The sequence below is a fragment of the Prionailurus bengalensis genome, chromosome C2, assembly GCF_016509475.1.
Source record: "Prionailurus bengalensis isolate Pbe53 chromosome C2, Fcat_Pben_1.1_paternal_pri, whole genome shotgun sequence".
Classification (NCBI taxonomy): domain Eukaryota; kingdom Metazoa; phylum Chordata; class Mammalia; order Carnivora; family Felidae; genus Prionailurus; species Prionailurus bengalensis.
The window spans coordinates 113,268,833-113,290,800 of NC_057350.1; the positions used below are offsets into that span (position 1 = coordinate 113,268,833).

The window sequence follows — 21,968 nt, forward strand, 5'->3', positions numbered from 1 at the left end:
GAGAGATGTCTGGAAAAACTATAAAGAAGAGAGGAAAAATGAAATGCGTAAGCCTGAGGAAAAATCACACCTCCTACCCCCAAAAGAGAAAGTATGCCTAACGGGTGAACATGGTGTACATGAGTCAGATCATAGAACTTTACTCAAGTGAAGGGACTTAAAATGTGCACAGTGCTCATTGGGAGGGGATGGTAATGGGAAAAGAGCAAAGCCCTATAGAAAGACAAGGGAGGAAAGCGAAAAAGATCAGAGAAAATCTGTAAATATCTTCTAGCTTTTCTAACTGGTTATTTTTTTGTTTATATGAAATATAATAATTTTCGCTTATTGATTTTCTAAACTTCCACCTTTCTGAATTTCTATCTTAATGGCATTTTATAGGTTATCTTAAATTATCCAAGTAAATTGAAATCGTGATCATTTAAGTCCTTTCCAATGGTTTACGTTTTAAATTTTATTTTCTTGCCTAATTGAAATGGATGGTATCTATCTGGAACAATGAAATTCAGGAAAGGTAATAATAGATATTCCGGATTTCTGAATAATTTGAATAGGGATTAGCATGGGGCAAAATTTTATATGGCAAATATTTAGCCATATAAATATCCTTCTATTACTATCACATATTGTTTAAAATTAAAAAGTGAAATTTAATTTTTAGATCTCTTTAAGATATTTAGAGACAAGAATATGATTTTTCTCATTGTTGCTAACAAAAACATTGGATAATCTTCTCACCCCTTATATCAACACTTCTTAGTCATGATATATTAGTCTTATGATCTGCTAATATATTCTCCTTGTTTATGTTTTTAGAATTTTTCATTGCACTGCATAAGTGAAATCGATCTGGAGTTTTCTCCTTTTCTGTCATTCTAGTTTTGATAAAATTACTTAATAAAATGAATACAGAAATGTTTTTTTTTGCACCCTAGCATTCGATTTTTAAAGGGTTGATATATTTTCTCCTTTAGACTCTCTCAGGAACACTGTTTTTGTTGTTGTTGTTGTTGTGTTTGTTTTTTGTGATAGGAAAGGCAGTAGTAGCCTGATCAGTGTCAAAATTCTTTTGAAATTTTTAGTATGCTAATATATCATTTAAGATAGAAAACATATTTTAGATTCATGTTTATTTTGCTAAAAAAAGGTTTTCCAGGTTTAAGAGTTTATTTTAATTGTTGAACAAACTAATCTACAAACTTCTTTTGTAACTTTTTTCATTTATCCTTTCTTATTTGGTGTATTTTTCTTCTCAGTTAGGATGCCAGGTTGATTAGGATCATCAATATTACTGAATGTATGAAACCCAGAAATTTCATTTATTAACGATGCCAATTTATTTACTTATTTATATCTTTTTAAAATTTGGTAATTCTTTCTCCTTAATTTTCTTGGGTTTATGTAATTTCTTCCTAACATCTTGAGTTCAAGTTTAAGCCTTTTTTTTTTCTACCATATTGTGATTGGTGTATGAGACTGAAATTTCCTTTCAATGCAACAGGATTAGCTGTGTCCTTCCTCTAGACTGTATGATATTTCATATATAGCTATATATCTATCTTCCCACATACACGTTTAAAAAGTGAGAGTTTTTGTTTTCTGATTCTTTTGCAAGTTTTGTTTTCATACCTTATTTTTTCAGAAGTTAAGAAAACTTTGAAATAGAACTCTGATGTATTTGGAAGTGTTTAAAATTTTTTTTGTAGTACCTGCATGAATCATTTTGGAGGCACACACTACTTGGACAACTGCAGAGGGAGTCAGTCTCTAATAGAACTCAAATATTGCTACCCAGTGGCATCCTTTGGGATTTGTATTAAGGTATCTTTTTATTTTCTAATACTTTGGTGTTTTGATATCTGAGGACTTGCTGACCAGGAAAGGACTGTCCCTCTCAGGGTCAGCTAATGCCTAGAGATAAGCATCCAACTGGCCTGTGAGTGTGCCATTCATATGTAAACCAACCAAGAACCCTTACCCACCCAGTCTCCTACAACTATTACCCTTTTAGTCAAATCACCTCAGGACCAGGTACCAGATAAACAGAAATAGCCCCAGTACCTCAAAGTCCACTGAAATTGTTCATGCTGCCCAATCCTAACCCTGCTTACTCTGCCTTGCCTATTCCTGTGGAAACCACAAGAGTTTTTCACTCACATTTCCCCTTGCTCTCTCTGCCTTCAGACCAACTCTGGGGCTTCCCCATGTGGTCCCCTCATGAAGTATCATACTCATGCCTCTGGCCACCTGTGAGTAACAAACTTTCCAACGAGAGTCACCTCCTGATCTGTTTGCCTCACCATACTATAATAATAATAAAATCTACACTTTAAGACAGGATTATAGATTTAAGAACTGCCTGATTAAAGAAAATTATTTGCCTATCATTGGGCGATGTTGCAAGTATCTCCCACCACCTCAGGCCACCTGATAGAGGTAGGTGTCACTTATAATGTCAGAGATAAATCTCAGGTAGGAATCTGGGTTTGCACCTTCTTAACGTTTTTGCCCCTGAACATTCCTCTACTTTTCACTCAACCATTCATGATTTGTAAAGATTTGTTATTTATTTCATGCAGCAGGTTGAGGTGTATGTACTTTAAGGTTTTCTTCAGACATTTTGGCTACTACACTATTGAAGACAAAGCTGAATATATAAACTTCTGTAAGTTTATTTTATAATTTCATAGATTAGAAAAATCCTGTATTTTTAGCATTGAAAAAGCTCTCCTTTTTGAAATGGTATTATTTAACTGTCTTAGTGCCTACAAGGCAGCATTTCAAGGCCCTAAACCCATGTCAGTTGAAGCTCTGGCATTTCACAAGCCAGATGTGTTGAAGCTTTCTTCTCAATAGTAATACTGTCAGGCAATCAAAAAACTAGAGCTGTGGGGTACCTGGATGGCTCAGTCAGGTTAAGCATCCAACTTTGGCTCAGGTGAAGCTGTGCTGTCTCCCTCTCTCTCTCTGCTTCTCCCTTGCTCATGCTCTGTCTCTCAAAAATAAAATAAATATTAAAAACAAAAAACAAAAAAAAACTAGAGCTGTGAATTAGAGCTAAAGAAATGAGTAACAGCAGCAAGAAAAGAATATACAGGAAAGTAAATATTTTCTAAGGTACAGAAGTGAATAAACAACACTTAGGACAAGAAATAGAGAACTCCCTGAGTTAAAAAACAAACAACATGATGGCTATGAAGACTTTAGAAAGGTCACAGATGATAAACATCAATCCAAACATAACCTTTGATTCTAAGTTGTTTCCTATTCTGGGGCTTATATATATTTTATGAACCCCTCCTCAGATTTTTACTATGGATTTTCACTTAGCCAACTCATATACTGATTTTCTACTCTATGTGTAATTTTAAGTGCATAATTGGAAAGTGCTCCATGGAATCCATCCTCAATATGGTTATGGGTCACCTGAACTCCAGCATTCTGAAGTCAGGTGACATACATGATTCCATCATCTCTTAAGACATCATATTGACAGGTGATGACATAGGTCAAGGATAAACTTCGCAATTTGTTGTCATCAGCTAACAAGGGGGATGCCCTCACATCAAGAAATCCTGGATATTTTTTTAGCCAACTCAGAACTACCATAAGTTGGACTGTTATAAAAGTGCCCTTTCTTAAACTTCTCAGGGAGCAAAGAACTCCAATTAATAAATTTGAACAGATGGCTTGATTCCACTGGTACACGTTGCTTGAAGAGCATAGCTTTTGCAAGTGATTTGTCTGTGGTAAAGTATTCACTCCAGAACCTGACCATCAGTGATTTGGGCAGAGGTGGAAAGTGTGAATTTTCCCAATATGATGGTAAATCCATATCAAGAGTCTGAAGAGCAGGATAAATTAAAGACTGGGTCTTGAGTTTGATCTTGACATCCGAGTCATCTATGAGCTGAAAATAATTTAAATAAGTTGCTCAGATAATAATTTTTATTTAAAAATATTTTTATTTACAAACAGTAGGTGGATATAGGATAAATCCAGAATCTCAAAAAGATAATCAGAAACAACAAAAAATAGATCTCAAAGAACTTTCCAATTTTCAATATTATATTGAAGACTACGTGTCTTAAATAGTGTGAATATAAACAAAATGATTTGTACAACTTTCCTCATGAGTGGGGAAAGAGATCATCTAATATGTGATTAAAAAGCAAAATATCTACCCTGACAACTAAGAATGGCAATCAGAGGAAACATTTTTTAAGTAAAACAAGTATGTACATATATTATGATATCAATAGGCCTTAACATTTAAAGGAAAGATCATCTAACTAACATTCTAATTTGGCTCTGATACAAAACACATGAATCTTAGGCAAAAGTCTAATTCATTTGAATATTTATGCTTTTAAAATATTCAAATTACATTAGTGCATTAACACAAATTTATCTATAAATTAATATGCATATATTTGTGGGGGTATACTAGATGTTTCTTTTATTAATAGGACACATGATCAAAAATATTTGGAGACCAGTAACATTGAGCACTAAAGTTTAGCAGATGTTTTTGTGTACATTTACTTGGTCCTGCAAGTTGGAATGACCCACTGTGTCTTATAGATTAGCTTCTCAAAGTGTGGTCCCTGGACCACTAGCATCTGCATCAGCTGAGGATTTATTAGAAATTCAAATTCTTGGGTCCTCACCCAGACACACTGACTCAAGTAGGGAGGGACCAGCAATTTATGTTTTAACAAGTCTTTCAGGTGATTCTGATGTATACAAAACCTTGAGATCTGTTAGCATAGGTCACAAGTAGTAATTATTGAAGCCACATGTGCTCTTATGCTCCTCAGAGTAAAGTATAATGTTTAAATTGAAGTCTATTTCTAAAAATTTAATATAGAGTTGAAAAAGGAAAGCATTCTGACCTTTTTTCATTTGGTATAAATATAACATTTTACACACACACACACAGACTTACATACTAGCAACAGCAAATGGCAGCACTGTTTATTTCATTGCATTTAAAGCACAGTTAGTAATTATAGTTTGTAAAATATATTTATAAGTCCATTACCATATTGTGTTATGTAAAAATAATTGTTTTATGTAAAAAAATATGTACTGAAGTTAAATAATCATTTCAGTGTTTTGTCTCAGATAAGTTTACATTCCATTTAGCTCACCATCTAGTATGAAGAACACTGTTTACATTAGCAGATGTGTGGTAATCATTAAACAGGTAGCTAAGAGGTAGCTGATTGAATTAAGAAAAGATACAAAACTATTTTATATTTGACCAATAAATTCAACTTTACAGGTAGGTAGCCAAAATCTTTGAACATGCATATTAAAAGCAAATTGCCTTTGTAGCTAAATATAATACATATAAAATCAAATATATAGCCTTGTAAGACAGAAATTTAAATGTAACTATGTTCAAGGGCCAGGGAGTTTATCATATACCCTGAATTGACCACATACCCTCTTCCTCCCCAAAAGGACTGCACTCCCATTTCCTCCTCTTCCCCCATTTTATGGTATATAGTTCTGTGTATTTCTTTAAAATTATACCATTTGTACACATTTAATCAATGTAGTTTACCTGTTTAAGGATGTTCCATCTATTCCTAGTGAACCAATAATTGTTACTGTGACTTTTACTAAATGTTTTTTCTGCATCTAGTATAATTCTGCTTCCTTTATTAATGTGGTAAAATTCACTTATTTTTGTAAAATATACTTTTCCTTGCATTATTAGCAACTTGGTCATGGTAAATATGTATGTGGTATATGTATATTTTTCTAAAACTTTATTCATGATGGTAATATCTTCATTTGCTGAATGTGATTGGCCCACTGTTTTCCTTATGTCAGATATAACATAAACAATGCTTCTCTGAAGATAATTAAAGATTGCACACTCTTTTCCTATTCTCTGGACTATTTTGTATTTATTTGGAGTGGTTTCTTTCTGATATTCGCTGTAAATTTCCAGTAAAGTTTCTTAGCAGTATAATTTTTTAATTATTGATTTAATGTAATGATTATAAAATATCTCAGATTTTCATTTCTTCTTCTGTTTTGAAAGTTATATTTTTCTTGGAATTTGCCTATTGGATTTAAATATTATGAAATATCATTTTTACTTTAAAGTTTTTCCAAATTTCTCTTTTAAAGATTACAATGTTCATTCTGAACTCATTGACGGCTAGTTCATTTTCATATTTTAGGGACTGCAGAATTGTCCCTTTTTCAATCCTGACATTATTATGACTGACTTTGTTCTTCCTCATGTGTCTTTCCAGAGATTTAAATTTTTTATTAGTCCTTTCAAAGAATTAACTTTTTGCTTTTTGTTCACATTTACTGTAAGCTTGATTTTGAATATCATAATTTCTGTTATTATTATTATCATCTTCCTTCTATTTTTTTCTTTGATTTCTTGAGTCAAATGTTTATTCTAGCCTTTCTTCTTTTCAAACATATGCTTTTAAAATACAATTCCTATACATTTGTTCTAACTGTGGGGAAAATATATACAAGATATATATTCTATTAAATACTGGCCCATAGGTAATTACTGTATTTTTTTAAATTTCCATAAAAAGAAGGATGTTTTCTTGTTGGTCTTTTTCTTATTGATTTCCCACATTTTTGCACTGTGGTTAAGAGTCCAAAAGGTGTGATTTAAATTCGGTGATTTTTTGAGTCTTGCTTTACGGACCAGTACTTGGTCAATTTTTAAAAATGATCACAGGTACTTGCTTTCTTCCCTGTTCTTTACAGGTCCCTTGAGTTAAATGTATGAATCATTATTCCAGTCCTCTATACACTTGTTATTTTTGACTGTTTCTCTTAATTACTGAAAGAGTTCTTTTTAAATCTCTCATTGTGGTTCCGAACATTTGTGTTTTTCCCTGTAGTTCTGTTAATATTTTCTTCATATATTTAAGACCATGTTACTAAATCCATACAGATTCAGAGTTGGTATATTTTCTCGATGGTTTAACCTTTTCTGTAATGATGCGATCTTCTTAACCTGGCAGCAATGCTTTTAGATGTTATTTCCAGATACACATATTCCAACCATTTACTTTCAAATTTTCTGCTTACTTATGTTTTTAATCTGACAATATTGGTCCTACAACCAGATTATTTAGACCGCTAATCTTTACTGTAATTATTAAAATAATTGATTTTAATCTACCACTTTATTTTGTGAATCCTCCTTCTTTTCTACTTTTGACTTCTTTCAGATTGGTTGACCTTTTCATTATTCTATTTTTTTCCTGTAATAGTTTACAAGTTATACCCCTTTTCTATTAATTGATTAACTGATTTTGAGACAGAGTGAACAGGGGAGAGGGGCAGATGGAGAGAGAGAACGCTTTTTTAAAAAATTTTTTGATGTTTATTTATTTTTGAGCGAGAGAGACAGAGACAGAGACAGAGCCCGAATTGGGGAGGAGTAGAGACAGAGGGAGACAGGGAATCTGAAGCAGGCTCCAGGCTCTGAGCTATCAACACAGAGCCCAGCGCGGGGCTTGAACCTGTGAACTGTGAGATCATGACCTGAGCTGACGTTGTACAGTCAGCTGACTGAGCCACAGGTACCCCTGAGAGAGAGAGAATGTTAAGCAGACTCCATGAGCTTGATGCGGGGCTGGATCCCACAACTCTGGGATCATGATGTGAGTTGAAATTAAGAGTCAGACACTAAACTGACTGAGCCACCCAGGTTCCTCCCTATTTGTATTCATTAAATGATTATCCTAAGAATTATAAGGTGTATTCTTTTTTTTCAACGTTTTATTTATTTATTTATTTTTATTTTTGGGACAGAGAGAGACAGAGCATGAACGGGGGAGGGGCAGAGAGAGAGGGACACACGGAATCGGAAACAGGCTCCAGGCTCTGAGCCATCAGCCCAGAGCCTGACGCGGGGCTCGAACTCACGGACCGCGAGATCGTGACCTGGCTGAAGTTGGACGCTTAACCGACTACGCCACCCAGGCGCCCCATAAGGTGTATTCTTAACCTCTCAAAAACAAATGAAATTATGAAAGATCTATCATTTATTTCTTCTTAGACAATCAAAAGAGCTTGGAAGACTTAAAATCTATCCTCTCCTCCACTCTTGAAATTATGATTTGTTTTTCTCATATTTTAATTTTATATATCTTATTATTTTAAACTTTCCAAGTTTAAGATTTACCTACATCTTAAAAAAAAAAAGATTTACCTACATCTTGCCACATTATTGCTCCTTGCTTCTTCCTGTATTATAAACTTTTATCTGCATTTTCATTCTGTCTGAAACACTTATTTAAACCACCTTTTAGTGTGTTTCATTAATAGCAGCTCTATTAGTTTTGTTTATCTGAATATGCCTTTATTTCTCCTTTATTCTTAGGTAATATTTTTTTGCATGAAAGAATTTGGTTAACGGTAATTTTGTGTTGCACTTTGATGATATTCCACTGACTTAGAACTTACATTCTCGCTATTGAGAAGTAAGCTGTCAGTATGACTTGTACTTCTGTGAAGATACCCTTTTTTCTCTAAGATTTTCTTTCTTTCTTTTGTTTTAGGTTTAAAAAAAATTTTTAAGTAATTTTACACCCAACATACTCACAACCCTGAGATCAAGAGTTGCATGCTTTACCGAATGAGCCAGCCAGGAGCCCCTCTATTTCTTTCTGTTGTATCTTGGGTTATTGATTGTCAACACATTTGCCTTGTTGTCTGTATATCTATGTATACATTTATCTCTAGCTATTTATTTAATTTTAACCTCTTAAAAAAGTATGTTTAAGGTTCATGGAGCTTCTGTTATCTGTATCTTGACATCTTTCATCAGCTCTGCAAAATGCTCTAATATTTTTGTATTCTTAAATCTTCCTTTCTCTCCCATTCTTTCCCCTCTGTTTCTGGAATAACATTTAAAAGGCTAGTGGATTTTCAGGCTGTATCTGCTATATTTCTTATCTTCTCTACTGTATTTTCTGTCTTTCTGGGCTTCCATGCTTCATTGTGCATAGTCATCCATGAGTCATATGGCCCATCTTTTAGCTTGTAAATGATATCTACAGCTTGTGTAACCACTTAAACAATTTATAAAATTTTAATTTTGTTGATTTTATTTTTTTAGTTTTGGACTTTTGTTTGTTTTTCAAAATTCTACTTTTATGCCAAAATTTGCAATCATGGTTGTGAATTAATTGAAGAAACTTGGATAGTTACTTTATATTCTGTGGCTGATAATTGCAGTATCTGAATTTTGTAAAGTGTCTTTCTTTTGTCTGTTGATTCTGCTTGCTTCCCTTCATGGCTTCTTGTTTACTTCTTTGCTTGGATATGTTTTATTCTGTGCTGGCTGCTGATTTTGAAAAATTTTTGCAGGAATAATTTGAAGTCTATTACAATACTATATTTCTTCAGGGAGGATTTTTATATACTGTTAAGTATACTTGAATATCAACTGCTCATCAATTTAATTTAAGTTCAAGGACAGATTTCCCACAACCATTCAGGTGATACAAAGCAAGACTCTAAATGCACATGGTTTGTTTTGTATCATGCTCCCCCTGACAATGAGACCATACCTCTTTAGAGCCTCACTTAAAGTCAGAAGTACTTCATAAGTGTCCCTGTTTTTTGGAGGGCCCTGGAATTTGACTGCAACTCTCTAGCTCATCTTGGTTGAGTAGTTTTCTTTTGATTCACATATGCCATTAGAGCAGAGAGACATTGAGTGATAGGTTATCTTTGCATGTGTTTTTTTTTCCCATATCCTTTAAAAAACTTTTTGGCCTAGGGGCACCTGGGTGGCTCAGTCAGTTAAGTGCCCGACTCTTGATTTTGGATCAGGTCATGATCTCACAGTTTGTGAGTTCAAGCCCCACATAGGGCTCTGTGCTGACAGTGTGGAACCTGTTTGAGATTCTCTCTCTCTCTTCTGTCTCTGCCCCTCCCCTGCTCACTCTATTTCTCTCTCAAAATAAATAAACTTAAAATAATTAAAAACAATTTTTTTGGCCTGGAAATCTTTCATATGTTATTAGCAGTTTAATGCTCTCCAGAATATTATATTTTAATAATTATGGGTCAGAATTGATTGGTTCACCACTGTAGAAGCCTGAACTACATAAGAGAAAGGGCTCATTATGCGACATGATAAAAAGAAATTATCTCCAAAAATCCATGTCTTCTGATATACCCTTTGTACTGCATCAAGATGCCTCTCAGAGTGACAATGAGTAGGCAGTAGGGAAGTAAATTTCTGGGAAGTAGCAGAAACTCTGTTCTGCAGTTTTTTTTTATAAAAATCACAAAATTTGTATCTTTCCTTTGACTACAAATCATAAGAAGGTTATTCTGAAGGTATCAATAGCCAAACTTATATACTTTAAAATGTGTATAGAAATGAATAATCAACAAAATCAAGAGCAAGTTTTGTTTGATTGCATAATAAATTTATGAGCAATATTTATAATTAGAGTTAGTTATTGAATTGCAGATATTCATTTTTAAATCTATAAGTAATTTTTTTTTCATATAAGAACATTTCTTCTATGCCACTGGTGCCTGGTTTAATATTTAGGTCAGATAACCAGTATCAATAACAATTTTACTCATTATTAGACTAATTATGATTATGTATCACTTCAAATTAATAGTTAATAGATGCCCATTAATTACCTGGGCGGCTCAGTGGATTAAGCTTCTTACTTTTGATTTTGGCTCAGGTCATGATCTCATAGTTCTTGAGTTCCAGCCCCTGTGAGTGCGGAGCCTGGTCGGGATTCTCTCTCTCCCTTTGTATCTGCCCCTCCCGCACTCACTCTCTCTGTCTCTCTCTCAAAATAAATAAATAAACTTAAAAATATTTAAAAACTAGATGTCCAGTTTGGCTAAATATCATAGAGATAGTGTAATAGTTGGCATCTGAAAATTATAATTCCTTCTGCAAGTAAGTAGTATCTATAAACCTGTTAACATTTTTTGTCTCTAGGCAAGATGATTATTCTGATAACAATAGTTTTCATGTAAGTTTTAGTATATGCCATGAAGAATACTGGAATAATCTGATTTTGTAACTATAGTGACTGGTATCATTGGCTGATTGCACAAATACCAGCCCTAATATAACAAAATAGCATAGCACTTAGCCGACATATTAATGATGTTTAAACCAATGACCTGGAAAGAGTACTTTATCATTTTATTTTTTAAAAATCTGACAGAAGGTAGGAATAGAAGCACTCAGGATACAAATGTTCTCTAATGTTGATTTCTATGTATAATCTCTAATTTCTAACATATTAACATAACATAATTTGCATGGATATTTTAATGTTTGAAATAAATATTTAAGGGTAAGATATTTTTAGAAAAAAAAATCTGAGCAACATACCTGTTGAGTCACTGCTGCAGCTAAATTCCCTCCAGCACTGTCTCCAGGAATTCCAATTCTTTCAGGATCCACACCATATTTATCAAGAACATCTTGGTGTAAGAACCACTTTAATGCATTACATACGTCTTCAAATTGATTTGGAAAGTGATATTTAGGGGCTAGTCTGTAGCTGTGGGCAGAATAACAATGCTCGTTAAGCCAATTATTTTTCAAAAAATAAAATGTGTGTGGGGGGCATGCTCTAACCCTTAAAATCATAAGTAAAAACATTTTCTTTAGCAAACCTGGTATTTAAGGTCATTATGAATCCAAAGACAAATGTCATTCTTATGATAATGCTTGCTATAAAAGCCTTTACAAATTTTTACATGTTTACATAAATAAAGGCTTGAATGCAAAACTTGGCTAAGATTTAGGGGAAAAAAACTCAGGTGACAATTTCCCTTAAATAAATTTTTACCAGAATGGTATTTTCTTTGTAATCATTTTACTTTATTAGTGACTAATAAACAGCAAACAAACATTAGGAATTATTCTATTTCAACTCAATCTAATAATCAAGTTGGCAAGTAGTCACTATTATCCTTTTTTTTTCAGTTTCTTCATTTTTCTATTTATTCCCATTTGTTTTGTTTTTTATTATTAATAATTGATGTAGACTGTTTTTTTGAGAGTAGATTGTGCCTCTTTCCAATACGTTATTTGGTTACTAATTACATTTAATGGAGGTTTGTACCATGAAATATTCTATACTTAATTGTCTTAAATTTATTTGAGCACTTAATCTTTAAAACAACTCTATGATACAGAAAATATTATATGACTCTCAGTTTACATCTGAGAAAACTGAGCTAAAATGGTATTTATCTGGTACAAAGTTATTCAATTAATTCTAGAACCAGCCTTTAAACCTGATTCTCTCACCCTGAAGCCCTCATCTTACTTTGCTAATTAAGAGTAGGCTAGAAATCCAGCAGAGGTCATTTTTCCCTAAGATGCAGTAGTTTAATTTTATTGTAACAGTTTTTTGACTTCCTGTTTTTGATCCCCGCTTGACCTAACTGTACAACTCTTTTCTCTCTGACTCTTTTCTGGTCATGTGAAGTTCATGTTCTCTATTCTCACCTTCTCCATTTTATTTGAAACACCCCTAGAATAACCAAGGAATGACTAAGACAGCTTAGAGCATCCTACTCTGTATGGTATCTGGCCCAAACTCTAACAAATCAAGACTACTCTTACTTGACTGAAATGACAACAACATCAAATCTATCCACTGTCTGTTTTGACAGAAAGGCATAACTAAACAAAGCTGAAATAAAGGAAATAAAATCAGAAACTAACCAGTGTATCGATGAGTGTTTCCATCAACACAGAGCTTATAACTATAATTTGTTCCTCACTGAAATGTTCTGGGAAAACTATTTCTAGGATTTCATCATAGCTATAAAACATGAATTATTCTGCTCAGTGATCCTATGATATACGCATTGTCAACTCTCTGGTCCTTCCCCACATTTCACCCTGGATAACTTAAGCCAAATTCACTCTCTTTAAGATCAATCTCCTCCTCCTTCGTTCAGCAAGTAGTAGGTGGTGAAAGAATAAACACAGACAATTAACCCCCTGGCTTTCAGCAAATCACAGTCTACCACAGACAGGGGCAAGGAGGGCCAGGCATATAAATAAAAAGTAACAATGCAAAAAATATTAGTTGTTTTAATGGAGGGGTACAGAAAGTGTCATGTGGAAATGGCATTAGGTTTTATTAAAACTGCCAGAGAAAACTAAAGAAAAGAGGAAGTAGGGAAAGCTAAAACCTGATTTATATATTTGTATGTTCTAGGCAGACAAAAAAAAATGTGTTTTCTGGAGCTTTTTTGGCCTTGTGAGCAGAGTGAGGATGAATCACACATATTTGCTATTGGGATTGGGTAAGTGCTTCCTTTTGCAGATAAGAAAATTTCAAGAAGATAAAATAGAATTTGCCAGTAATGAGAGGAGGGAGAAATCACAAAGTGTTACAAGGGGAAGTATCAGAATATGTAGTTGTCACAAACATTAAATCATGTGGGCCATGAAAAGAAGAGATTCCAAAGTCAGGTACCGAATATTCTTAAAATATCAAATACACACGAAGTTTTCAACTTTTACTTAACATTAATATAAAAAAGTCATTCTTGAGGCACCTGGGTGGCTCAGTTAATTAGGTGACTCTTGATTTTGGCTGAGGTCATGATCTCATAGTCGTGAAATAGAGCCCTGAATCAGGCTCTGGGTCTAGACTGGGCATGGATCCTGCTTGGGATTCTCTTCCTCTCTCCCTCTCTGCCCTGCCCCAACACTCTCCCTTCCTCTCTCCACCCCCTCTCTCATAGATAGATAGGTAGGTAGATAGATAGATAGATAGATAGATAAATGGTCATTCTTATATTTTGGATTAGAACATAGATTCTTACGTATTTTTAATATAAAAATAAAAAACATCAAAATTTTGCTTATTGCTAAGTAAGCTTATTCTTACTTAGTTCCTTTCTCTTGGTAAGCATATTCTCATTCTTCAGTAATACTGTGATGAAAAGATTTTTAAAGAAGGGCTTTGGGTAACAGGGACTCATGGAAACAAACTGAGGCGTGGCATTATCACACTTTGTCTTAGAAACCTCACTTCATTGCCAGCTAAGGCCTTTACTGCCTGTGTTTGTAGAAAATCATAGAGAGGATCACATCCTTTCCTACTTTGATTTATGTTTCCAATCTACATCACTCCATCAACACCTCTTTTCTTTTTGTCGCAGAGTGTGTTTCTCTTCCTATGTGTTACCAATCCTTCTCCTCTGTACTAAGTCCAATTTCATCTCATATCTTCTAGATCAGGCAAACCTCATTCCATCCTCCAGCCCCCTCCCCTTTTCTACAACTTATTTCTATTAACCCCCACCTTTACCTTGAGTTTAAATACATGTTCATAGATCTCCTACAGGTAGATATAAAATAAATATAAAACATGCTTTTATACATAAAATATAAAACTTTATATTATATAAAGTAACACTATATATATTACATATTTAACATTTATGTAAATATTAAAAATACATAAAATTGAAATACACTTTTTTATATAAAATAAAGATAAAATACTCATACTCAACTCTTCTTTTCCATCTAACACCTTTCTCATTTCTTTCCATATCTATGCTGATTGAAAGACTAGAGTTACATCTCCATTTCCTCATTCCTCATTCACTATTCAATGTACTCTATTTTGGTTTCATTGCAACATCCCATCATTTCTGCCATTAACAAGTTCAATAATAAATTTCTAAGTTCATGAAACACTTTTCTTTCTTCTGAAATTTGCTACAGCCTTGGCTATTGATTATCCCTTTAAGAAAGAGATTTAAAATAATTCCTTTAAACTAACAGAGCTCAAAGAAATGAATTTCAGACAACTGAAGTGTTAGCTTATCTGGGATGTTTAACAATATATCTTCTTGATATGCTGAAATCACCATCTTAATACAATGTGTGTTATATGATAAACTACAATGTCTAACAAGGGGCACATACCAGCACTCCCCAAACACCAACCACCACCATGAATATAAAATAAAGCCTCTTCTTAGTCTCTCCGGCTTTCATTTTGGTATATATATGCGGACAGGAACATTGTTGAAAGTAGTCTCCATCACAGTGACATTTTCATCAGATGTGGGTGGGACTTCTTGAAAGCTCATAAAGAACATTACAATGTTCATGGCATGGTTGATTCCCAATAGTTCAATAAACAGAACCTAAAAGGGTGGGGGGGGAACCACACCAGGTTACACATAGCAAATATCAATGTTATTTATGCACGTAGGAGTATGCTATATGCTCCCAATGGTCCTGTGTCATACTGTCACAGGTAAATCTGAATGCCATGGTTAGAAATTTCCATGACTGGAAATTCAGACTTTTTACTATAATAGTTGCTTTAGATTTAAAACAAGATATGTAAAGAATTATTCAGGTATTACAACTTGGTGGGTTCTAGGCTTCCTACTTTGAGCACAAAGATCAACAGGGTAAGTTCCCTACTTTAAATAAGCTCAGAGTCAAGTGGGAGAAATGGATATATATAAGCAGTTATAAAGCAACATAATTGCATAACTACATGCCTCATAGACAAGTACAGTGAACTTTGGCAAGGGTCAATGGAAAGGTAAACTAGCTGCCTGGATGTGAGACCTAGGGAAGAGTTTTCAAATAGTAGGTGACCTCTGATACAGAACAAAGTTTGGCTGGACAAAGGAGGAAATCTCACTCTAGGCCAAAATTAAAAACACAGGTATACTCCTACTTCAATCAGAGAAATGCAGGTAGCTTAGTAAAGCTAGGAAGTCAGGTCCCTACAGGGATGTGTAAAAGAAAAAGGACCTCAAAAGGTAAGTGGGAGCCAAACCATGATCTATAATGTTGGAATTCCAAGAATCAAAAAAATTGTTTTCCAACCTTACGTTGGAAGCATGTGGAGTATGGTCCTAAGTGATCGATTAAAGAGTTGGCTCAACCTCTGTCCCACTTAATGAAGATAAATGCAAAGGGAATAAACAAAATTATCTAATTTCAACACCAAATCATCCCCATGTTCCTGAAAGGTAGGTCAGGGAGATACATTTCCCAGAACTCCTTGCCAGGTTAAATTGTGTTACACAGAGGCACTCTTGTAAGACTGATAGGGTAGAAATAAAGAAAAAGCCATTATTTCCTCTGAGCCCCTATGGATATTTATGTGAACAATGACAATTATGTGGCTTTCCGTACCTCTGGTTGTCCTTTTGAGAATTACCAGTTCAGTGATGCAAGCAGCTTCAAGTACTGGTGGCTTCCCTTCACCCCACACTCTAAAGGTTGTATACCTCAAATTCTATATTCTCAAACTGTTCCTATTGGGATATTTATAACAGTATCTATATTGTAAGAAAGCAATGATTGATAGAGAATATAGCCCAGAAGTTCTCAAGAAAGGAGACCATTTAAGACATGTGCTGGAATTAGATAACTGACCTGGTTAGATTTACATCTAGTAAATTGTTTCATTGCTAATGCAAAATAGAATCTGTTCACACATGAAATGTAGTAGCAAAAAAGTTATTAAATTAACACCTGTAATAGTTCTTATTAAAGGATAGTTTTGAGAGATCAAGTAGCTATTGCAATAAAATATTATGGTGAAAATAATGAGTTCAAGCACTAACTGAACTTGAAACATTACTGAAAGAAAAATTACTTTCTCAGTTATTTAGGTTTTCAGTTCAAGTTACAGTCAGTAAAGCAGATACTCTGCAAACTTTCCCTAGAAGAAATCTCATCTTTAACAGCTCTAAAAGCAGAACCAAAGTTTGATCTTGTAAACTGTAGAATTGCCATGCAAGGTAAAGTCACCATCCACCAGACATTTTAAAAGCTTGGTCTAAGTTTCATATGTGGGTGATATTCTGAGTAGATTACATACATTTATATGGGTTCTGAACATCCTCAGCTCCCAAATCCTCCCAGACCTCCCCTAGTAGAAGCAACAGAAACCAGCTTCAGTAGTAGAAGTATTTAAGGAAAATGAGGCACCAAATTTCCCAGCTATTGGAGGGGAAGAAATCCAAAGGCTGAGGGAAATAGTAATATCTAATATCTAATTTGGTATTGTAAATAAATATCTAATTTATTATTGTAATCCATAACCCACCACAACACTGTGTATTCAGCAAACTCCAGAGGATATCTATATAAAGACATTGAGAAATATATTAGTGAGTGGAACCTTAGCATCTTAGCATACCAAAAGAAATGAGAAAAGATAGTATAAAATCAACTAACAGATTGATGACAGGTTGATAAATACTAACAGCTACACACACACACACACACACACACACACACACATAAATATGCACTCACATGTATATAATGTACTATATATATTCATATTAAGTTATACATCTCATTAATATCTAAGCCTAGCCCATGTACAAATCTGTATTTATATGCACATCAATATCCATGTCTGTTTCTATCTCTATAAAACTTTTAGGTATTTTTCCAGAAATTTTACTTGAACATGATTTTCAATATTTATTTTATCCAGGATTGCCAAGGTTCAGCTGGGAAATTTTTTCAGATGGTTTTATCTGGCTATAAAATCACAAGCATACAGTGATAACACAGGCAGTTGTATGGAGATAGATATAAATAACAATAATATTTACTGTGTTTAGTTTTTGCCAGGTACTGTGCTTGTTCCCATTCAATTCTTACTAAGACCTGATAAGTAGTAATATACTCCAGATTTTCAGTTCAGTACATTGAGATGGGAGAGTTTAAAATTTCTGTTCATGTCCACCTAGGCAGTCGATGCTGAATGTGGGACTGAAGTCCAGGTCTGACTCTGGAGCAGATGTCACTCCTGACTGGCCAATATGCCATCTCTTAGTGACCATCACTGCAAAAGGCCCATTGAAGAAGACAGAGCGTGACAGTGGATGCAGCAGTCAAGGATCCCTCAGTATCCATAGAACTTTGATGGGTATGAGAGAAAACAGAGAAACCTAACTGTTTGGCCACCTTGCGGCTGGCCCAGGGTCCGGCAGAATGTTGTTATATTTTATGACCAGCTGCATTTTCCAATCTACGAATGCTACATCTGGGTGTGTGTTTAAGCATCAAACAAACACCCCCTCCTTACTGGTGCCCAGCAGCTATTCCAAAGGGACTTCAGTTGTCAGACTCACAAAAAGTATACACTTTCAAGAAATGACTGCCCTCATGTTACAATCGCAGCCATAAGTGTAGAACTTCATGCAGAGTGAACTGCAAATGCCTGACAGGCTTTGGGAGGCCAATTATTCTAGCTATGAGTGTGCTTTAGGTCTTCTCCATATTTTGGATATACTCTGCATACAGATAGCTCCACACATGCTGACCATGCCCCCAAAACTTGGGCGTCTCCTACAATTGCTCCTGTCTACAATTACACAAGGGGTGGAGACTCGTACCTCCAGTAGACCATTTTCTGTCATCTTTATTTCTATGTTATTTCTCCATTTTTCAGCTGGGTGTGACTTTTGCACAAACACTCCAACCAATTAACAAAAAATGTCTGAAGAAATCACATAAATATCAGGCCTGCCAATTTTAAATGTTAACACAGAAAAGCGATAGATTGTTTAAGCATTAATTTATTTAGTTTTAACAAATTTAAAATTTCTACAACCTATGACATAAAGTACATATCAACACAACATTTTCCGCATGGAGGGAATTTAGTTGGCCCTCTGGCTTTAAATAAAAGCTAAGTACAGAAAATATAAGGCCCTCTTTCAAAACATAAGTCACTGGACTCAAGAATTTTATCTGCAAAATATAAGACTGTTTAGTTCAAATAAATATCATTTTAAATGATAGAAAATGGTCTATGTTATGCACGTTAAAGAAAAGGACTTAGTTATAGAAATAGTAATTGTCACATGTTGTATAAGACAGTACTAGGTATAAAATTTTGTAAGATGACTTTATAATCTCACAAACTTTTGGATCCTACTAGAGTGTAATAAATGTATAACAAAAGACTAGGAAGTCATCAGTATGTTAAAAATAGTGTCCGTTGTCCCTGGAGTCTGAACTGAATAAGAAGGGCTTTACAGTTTCTTTAATTGTCTTCCCTTTCATGAAGTCTGATGAGTTAGAGCATTAAGTTAATGGATATATCTTCTCAAATCATTTACTGTTTTTACACTAACTCTAAACCCTAAAAGGATTTTTAATGTAAATTTGAGATATCAAATTATAAACAAAAAAAAATTCCGACCAACTCTGGAATTTATATCCTTCACTTTATGGACAAAATGATTTCTTGCATCTTTATCATCCAAAGATCTATCATCTAAAGGAAAAATAGTAAAATAAATTTCTGATGATCCAAATTTAAGAAACAGTACTATGACTTTGGCTGCACCCAAGTTACAGATCTGCATATCAATTGTAGGTATTCAGCAATTTGAACAGTAAAAAGATAATTGGGCCTCAAAATGTTCATCCTTTATAGGCCAAAGAGTAGCAAAACGAAATAAGCAGGGCTAGAAGAATCAACGCCAAATGTAGGAAAAGAACAGAGATGATAAAACCAGCATTTTTAAAAATGGTCTCAAACCTAGGGAACTTCAAATTGTCCCAATACAATTAAGGAAAACCTCGTAATCTGGTATAATGATGGAAAACACTTTCACAAATGCTTATAATCTCAAACCGGAGATAGAGCTGACAGTGTTGTGTTATTTGATTATAATGTTACTTCTTACCAAGACGAGATGCAACCTCCAAGTCCTTTCAAGGTGATGCTGAGCCATCTATCAAAGTTGGCATTTTGGTTAATTATATTGGATATTTCGATTCCAGGAGACAATGCTACATCACAGACAAGTTGACAGGTGATTATATTCAGTGACTTCCATTTTTCTTCATCATTGAATTATTAAAAGTTTGAATTACTATTCAAACAGCTTCCAACTCATGAAGAAAACAAATTAGAAAAAAAAATTGCTACAAAGTGGATGATATACTACACAGTATTGCAGAATGGATTTTAAGAAGAATGGTATGAAGAAATATCACAAAGGAGAAATATACATATTCATAGAAGACATGGACAAATTTGGTGGTGATCACTAGTCAACACAAGGAGGTGACTAAACACTGGTACTGGTAGAACTTAGAAGAGGAATATATAATGAAAGACAAAATAATTTCAGAAATAAACACTAAGTTGAAAGTAACACAAGGTATTATATACGATAGAAATGAGAAAATCAAAAGGAAGAAAAAATGTAGAAAAAGATTAAAAAGTACTAGGAGGGAAAATGACACCATTTTTGAAGACATACAGAGAGGATCGTGTATGTATTTACATGTGTATATATGTGTATATACATACAAAATTAATCTAAATAATAAAAGAAAACAAAACTATAGACCAAAATAAATATTTTAAATAAAATTCAAGAATAACTTATAAAAGATAAAGAGTTGAAGCTATACTCCAGTGAAACTGACCCAAATCCAACAACATACTTGCTAACAAAATTACTACAAATGATCAAATCACTAATAAAATGAAAAAAAGACAAGTCTTGCACTTATTCAGAGCTACATTAATGCCAGAAGAGATATTTAAGAACACCTTTAAAAATTCAAGGAAAGAGATAATGAGGCAAGTGTTTAATACACAGGTTAACTGTTCTCAAATTATTATTATTCTAATTTTTTTTTGTTTTTTGCTCCAGAAGGCAGTTTGCTACAAGATGTTTAAAGGAGATTAAAAAAAAAAAGCTTCAATTTCACATAATGAGCCTTACTAGAAAAGAACCACAAGTCTTTGAGGGGCAACTGGAGACACTGGAGAGGGCAGCCAGTTGCCCTGTTACCTTAGCAGGTGATGCTTTACAACTGGAAATCATGTACATCCAGTTTCCTTTGGCTTTTTACCAGCTGACTTGTTTACAGATATTTCAGTATGAATGCATTTGCATGCTTAAATACAAGGTTATTGCACAGAATTCTGTAACTAATCACAGCGCTAGTCAATCTTACTGTTTCTGAAGTTCACACTTCAAAGTGCTTCATTTGGGCAGGATTCATGCCATGAAACTCATAATATGACTTTTTGTCTTTATGTCTTCCTGTCTTTTAATATTTAAAAGATTACATTTGTCTTTTAATATTTAAAGTTAAAGCTACTTGACTACTTCCTTCATATTTATTCTATAGGGGTCTGCATTAAGGAATAGTTAAAATTAAAAAAAAAGTTTCTAAAATCAGCAAGCCAGTTTTACGAACAAAATTTCCAAGACAGAAATTTTTTTTAAATAACAATAATACAAATACTTTCTCCTGATTAAACTGTTAAATAGTCAGTCAATAAAGCTCTATAACTACCAAATCTGTTAAAGTTTTCATATATGTGTTAACCAACATTAGTTTCCATGGCTCCTCAATGTTATCTGGGACAGGTATATAAACATAATATGCCCCAAGAACCCCCATAATCAGAAGTAAAATGGTCTTTCTTCCCATGATGGTTCTCATCTGCTCTTTTGACTTGGTGACACGGCAAATACACTTGAAATATTCAGTGGCTGAAAATTACACCCACGTTTTGGCACCCTCATAAAGTGTCATCTAACTTCCTGAACACAAATTCCACTGCTTAGTCTGTCATTTCATTGGCTGTCCTATTACTAAGTTTACTTATTAAACTTAGTAACAAGTACAAAGAACTCTTCTGTTGCAAATTTTATCATATCCAACAGCCTTTATTATGTTGCTAGTCAAGTCAGTAAACAAACATGTATTGCACAGTTACTAGGTGTAGTAACTACTAAAGAATAGGCCATGATCAAATATAACAAACTCAGTATATGCTTCAAATAACAAATCTCAGAGTTGGGGAGAACCAACAAATATTTGAAAAGTATTGAGAGCTTTTACAAAGTAATATAGATATGGTCATATGTATTTTGTATTACTTTTATTGTCTTGCTACAAT

At 33.9% G+C, this 21,968-nt stretch overlaps 1 protein-coding gene across 1 annotated transcript; it reads right to left on the reverse strand.

Annotated features, from left to right (window-relative positions):
- Positions 1-2,948: 2,948 nt before the first annotated feature.
- AADAC (arylacetamide deacetylase) lies at positions 2,949-21,729 on the reverse strand. Its single transcript, XM_043595111.1, is given in 7 exon segments — positions 2,949-3,588; positions 3,590-3,910; positions 11,387-11,558; positions 12,632-12,701; positions 14,963-15,005; positions 15,007-15,186; positions 21,359-21,729. Coding segments are annotated over 7 exon segments (1,212 nt in total). The 5' UTR covers positions 21,509-21,729; the 3' UTR covers positions 2,949-3,312.
- Positions 21,730-21,968: the final 239 nt, after the last annotated feature.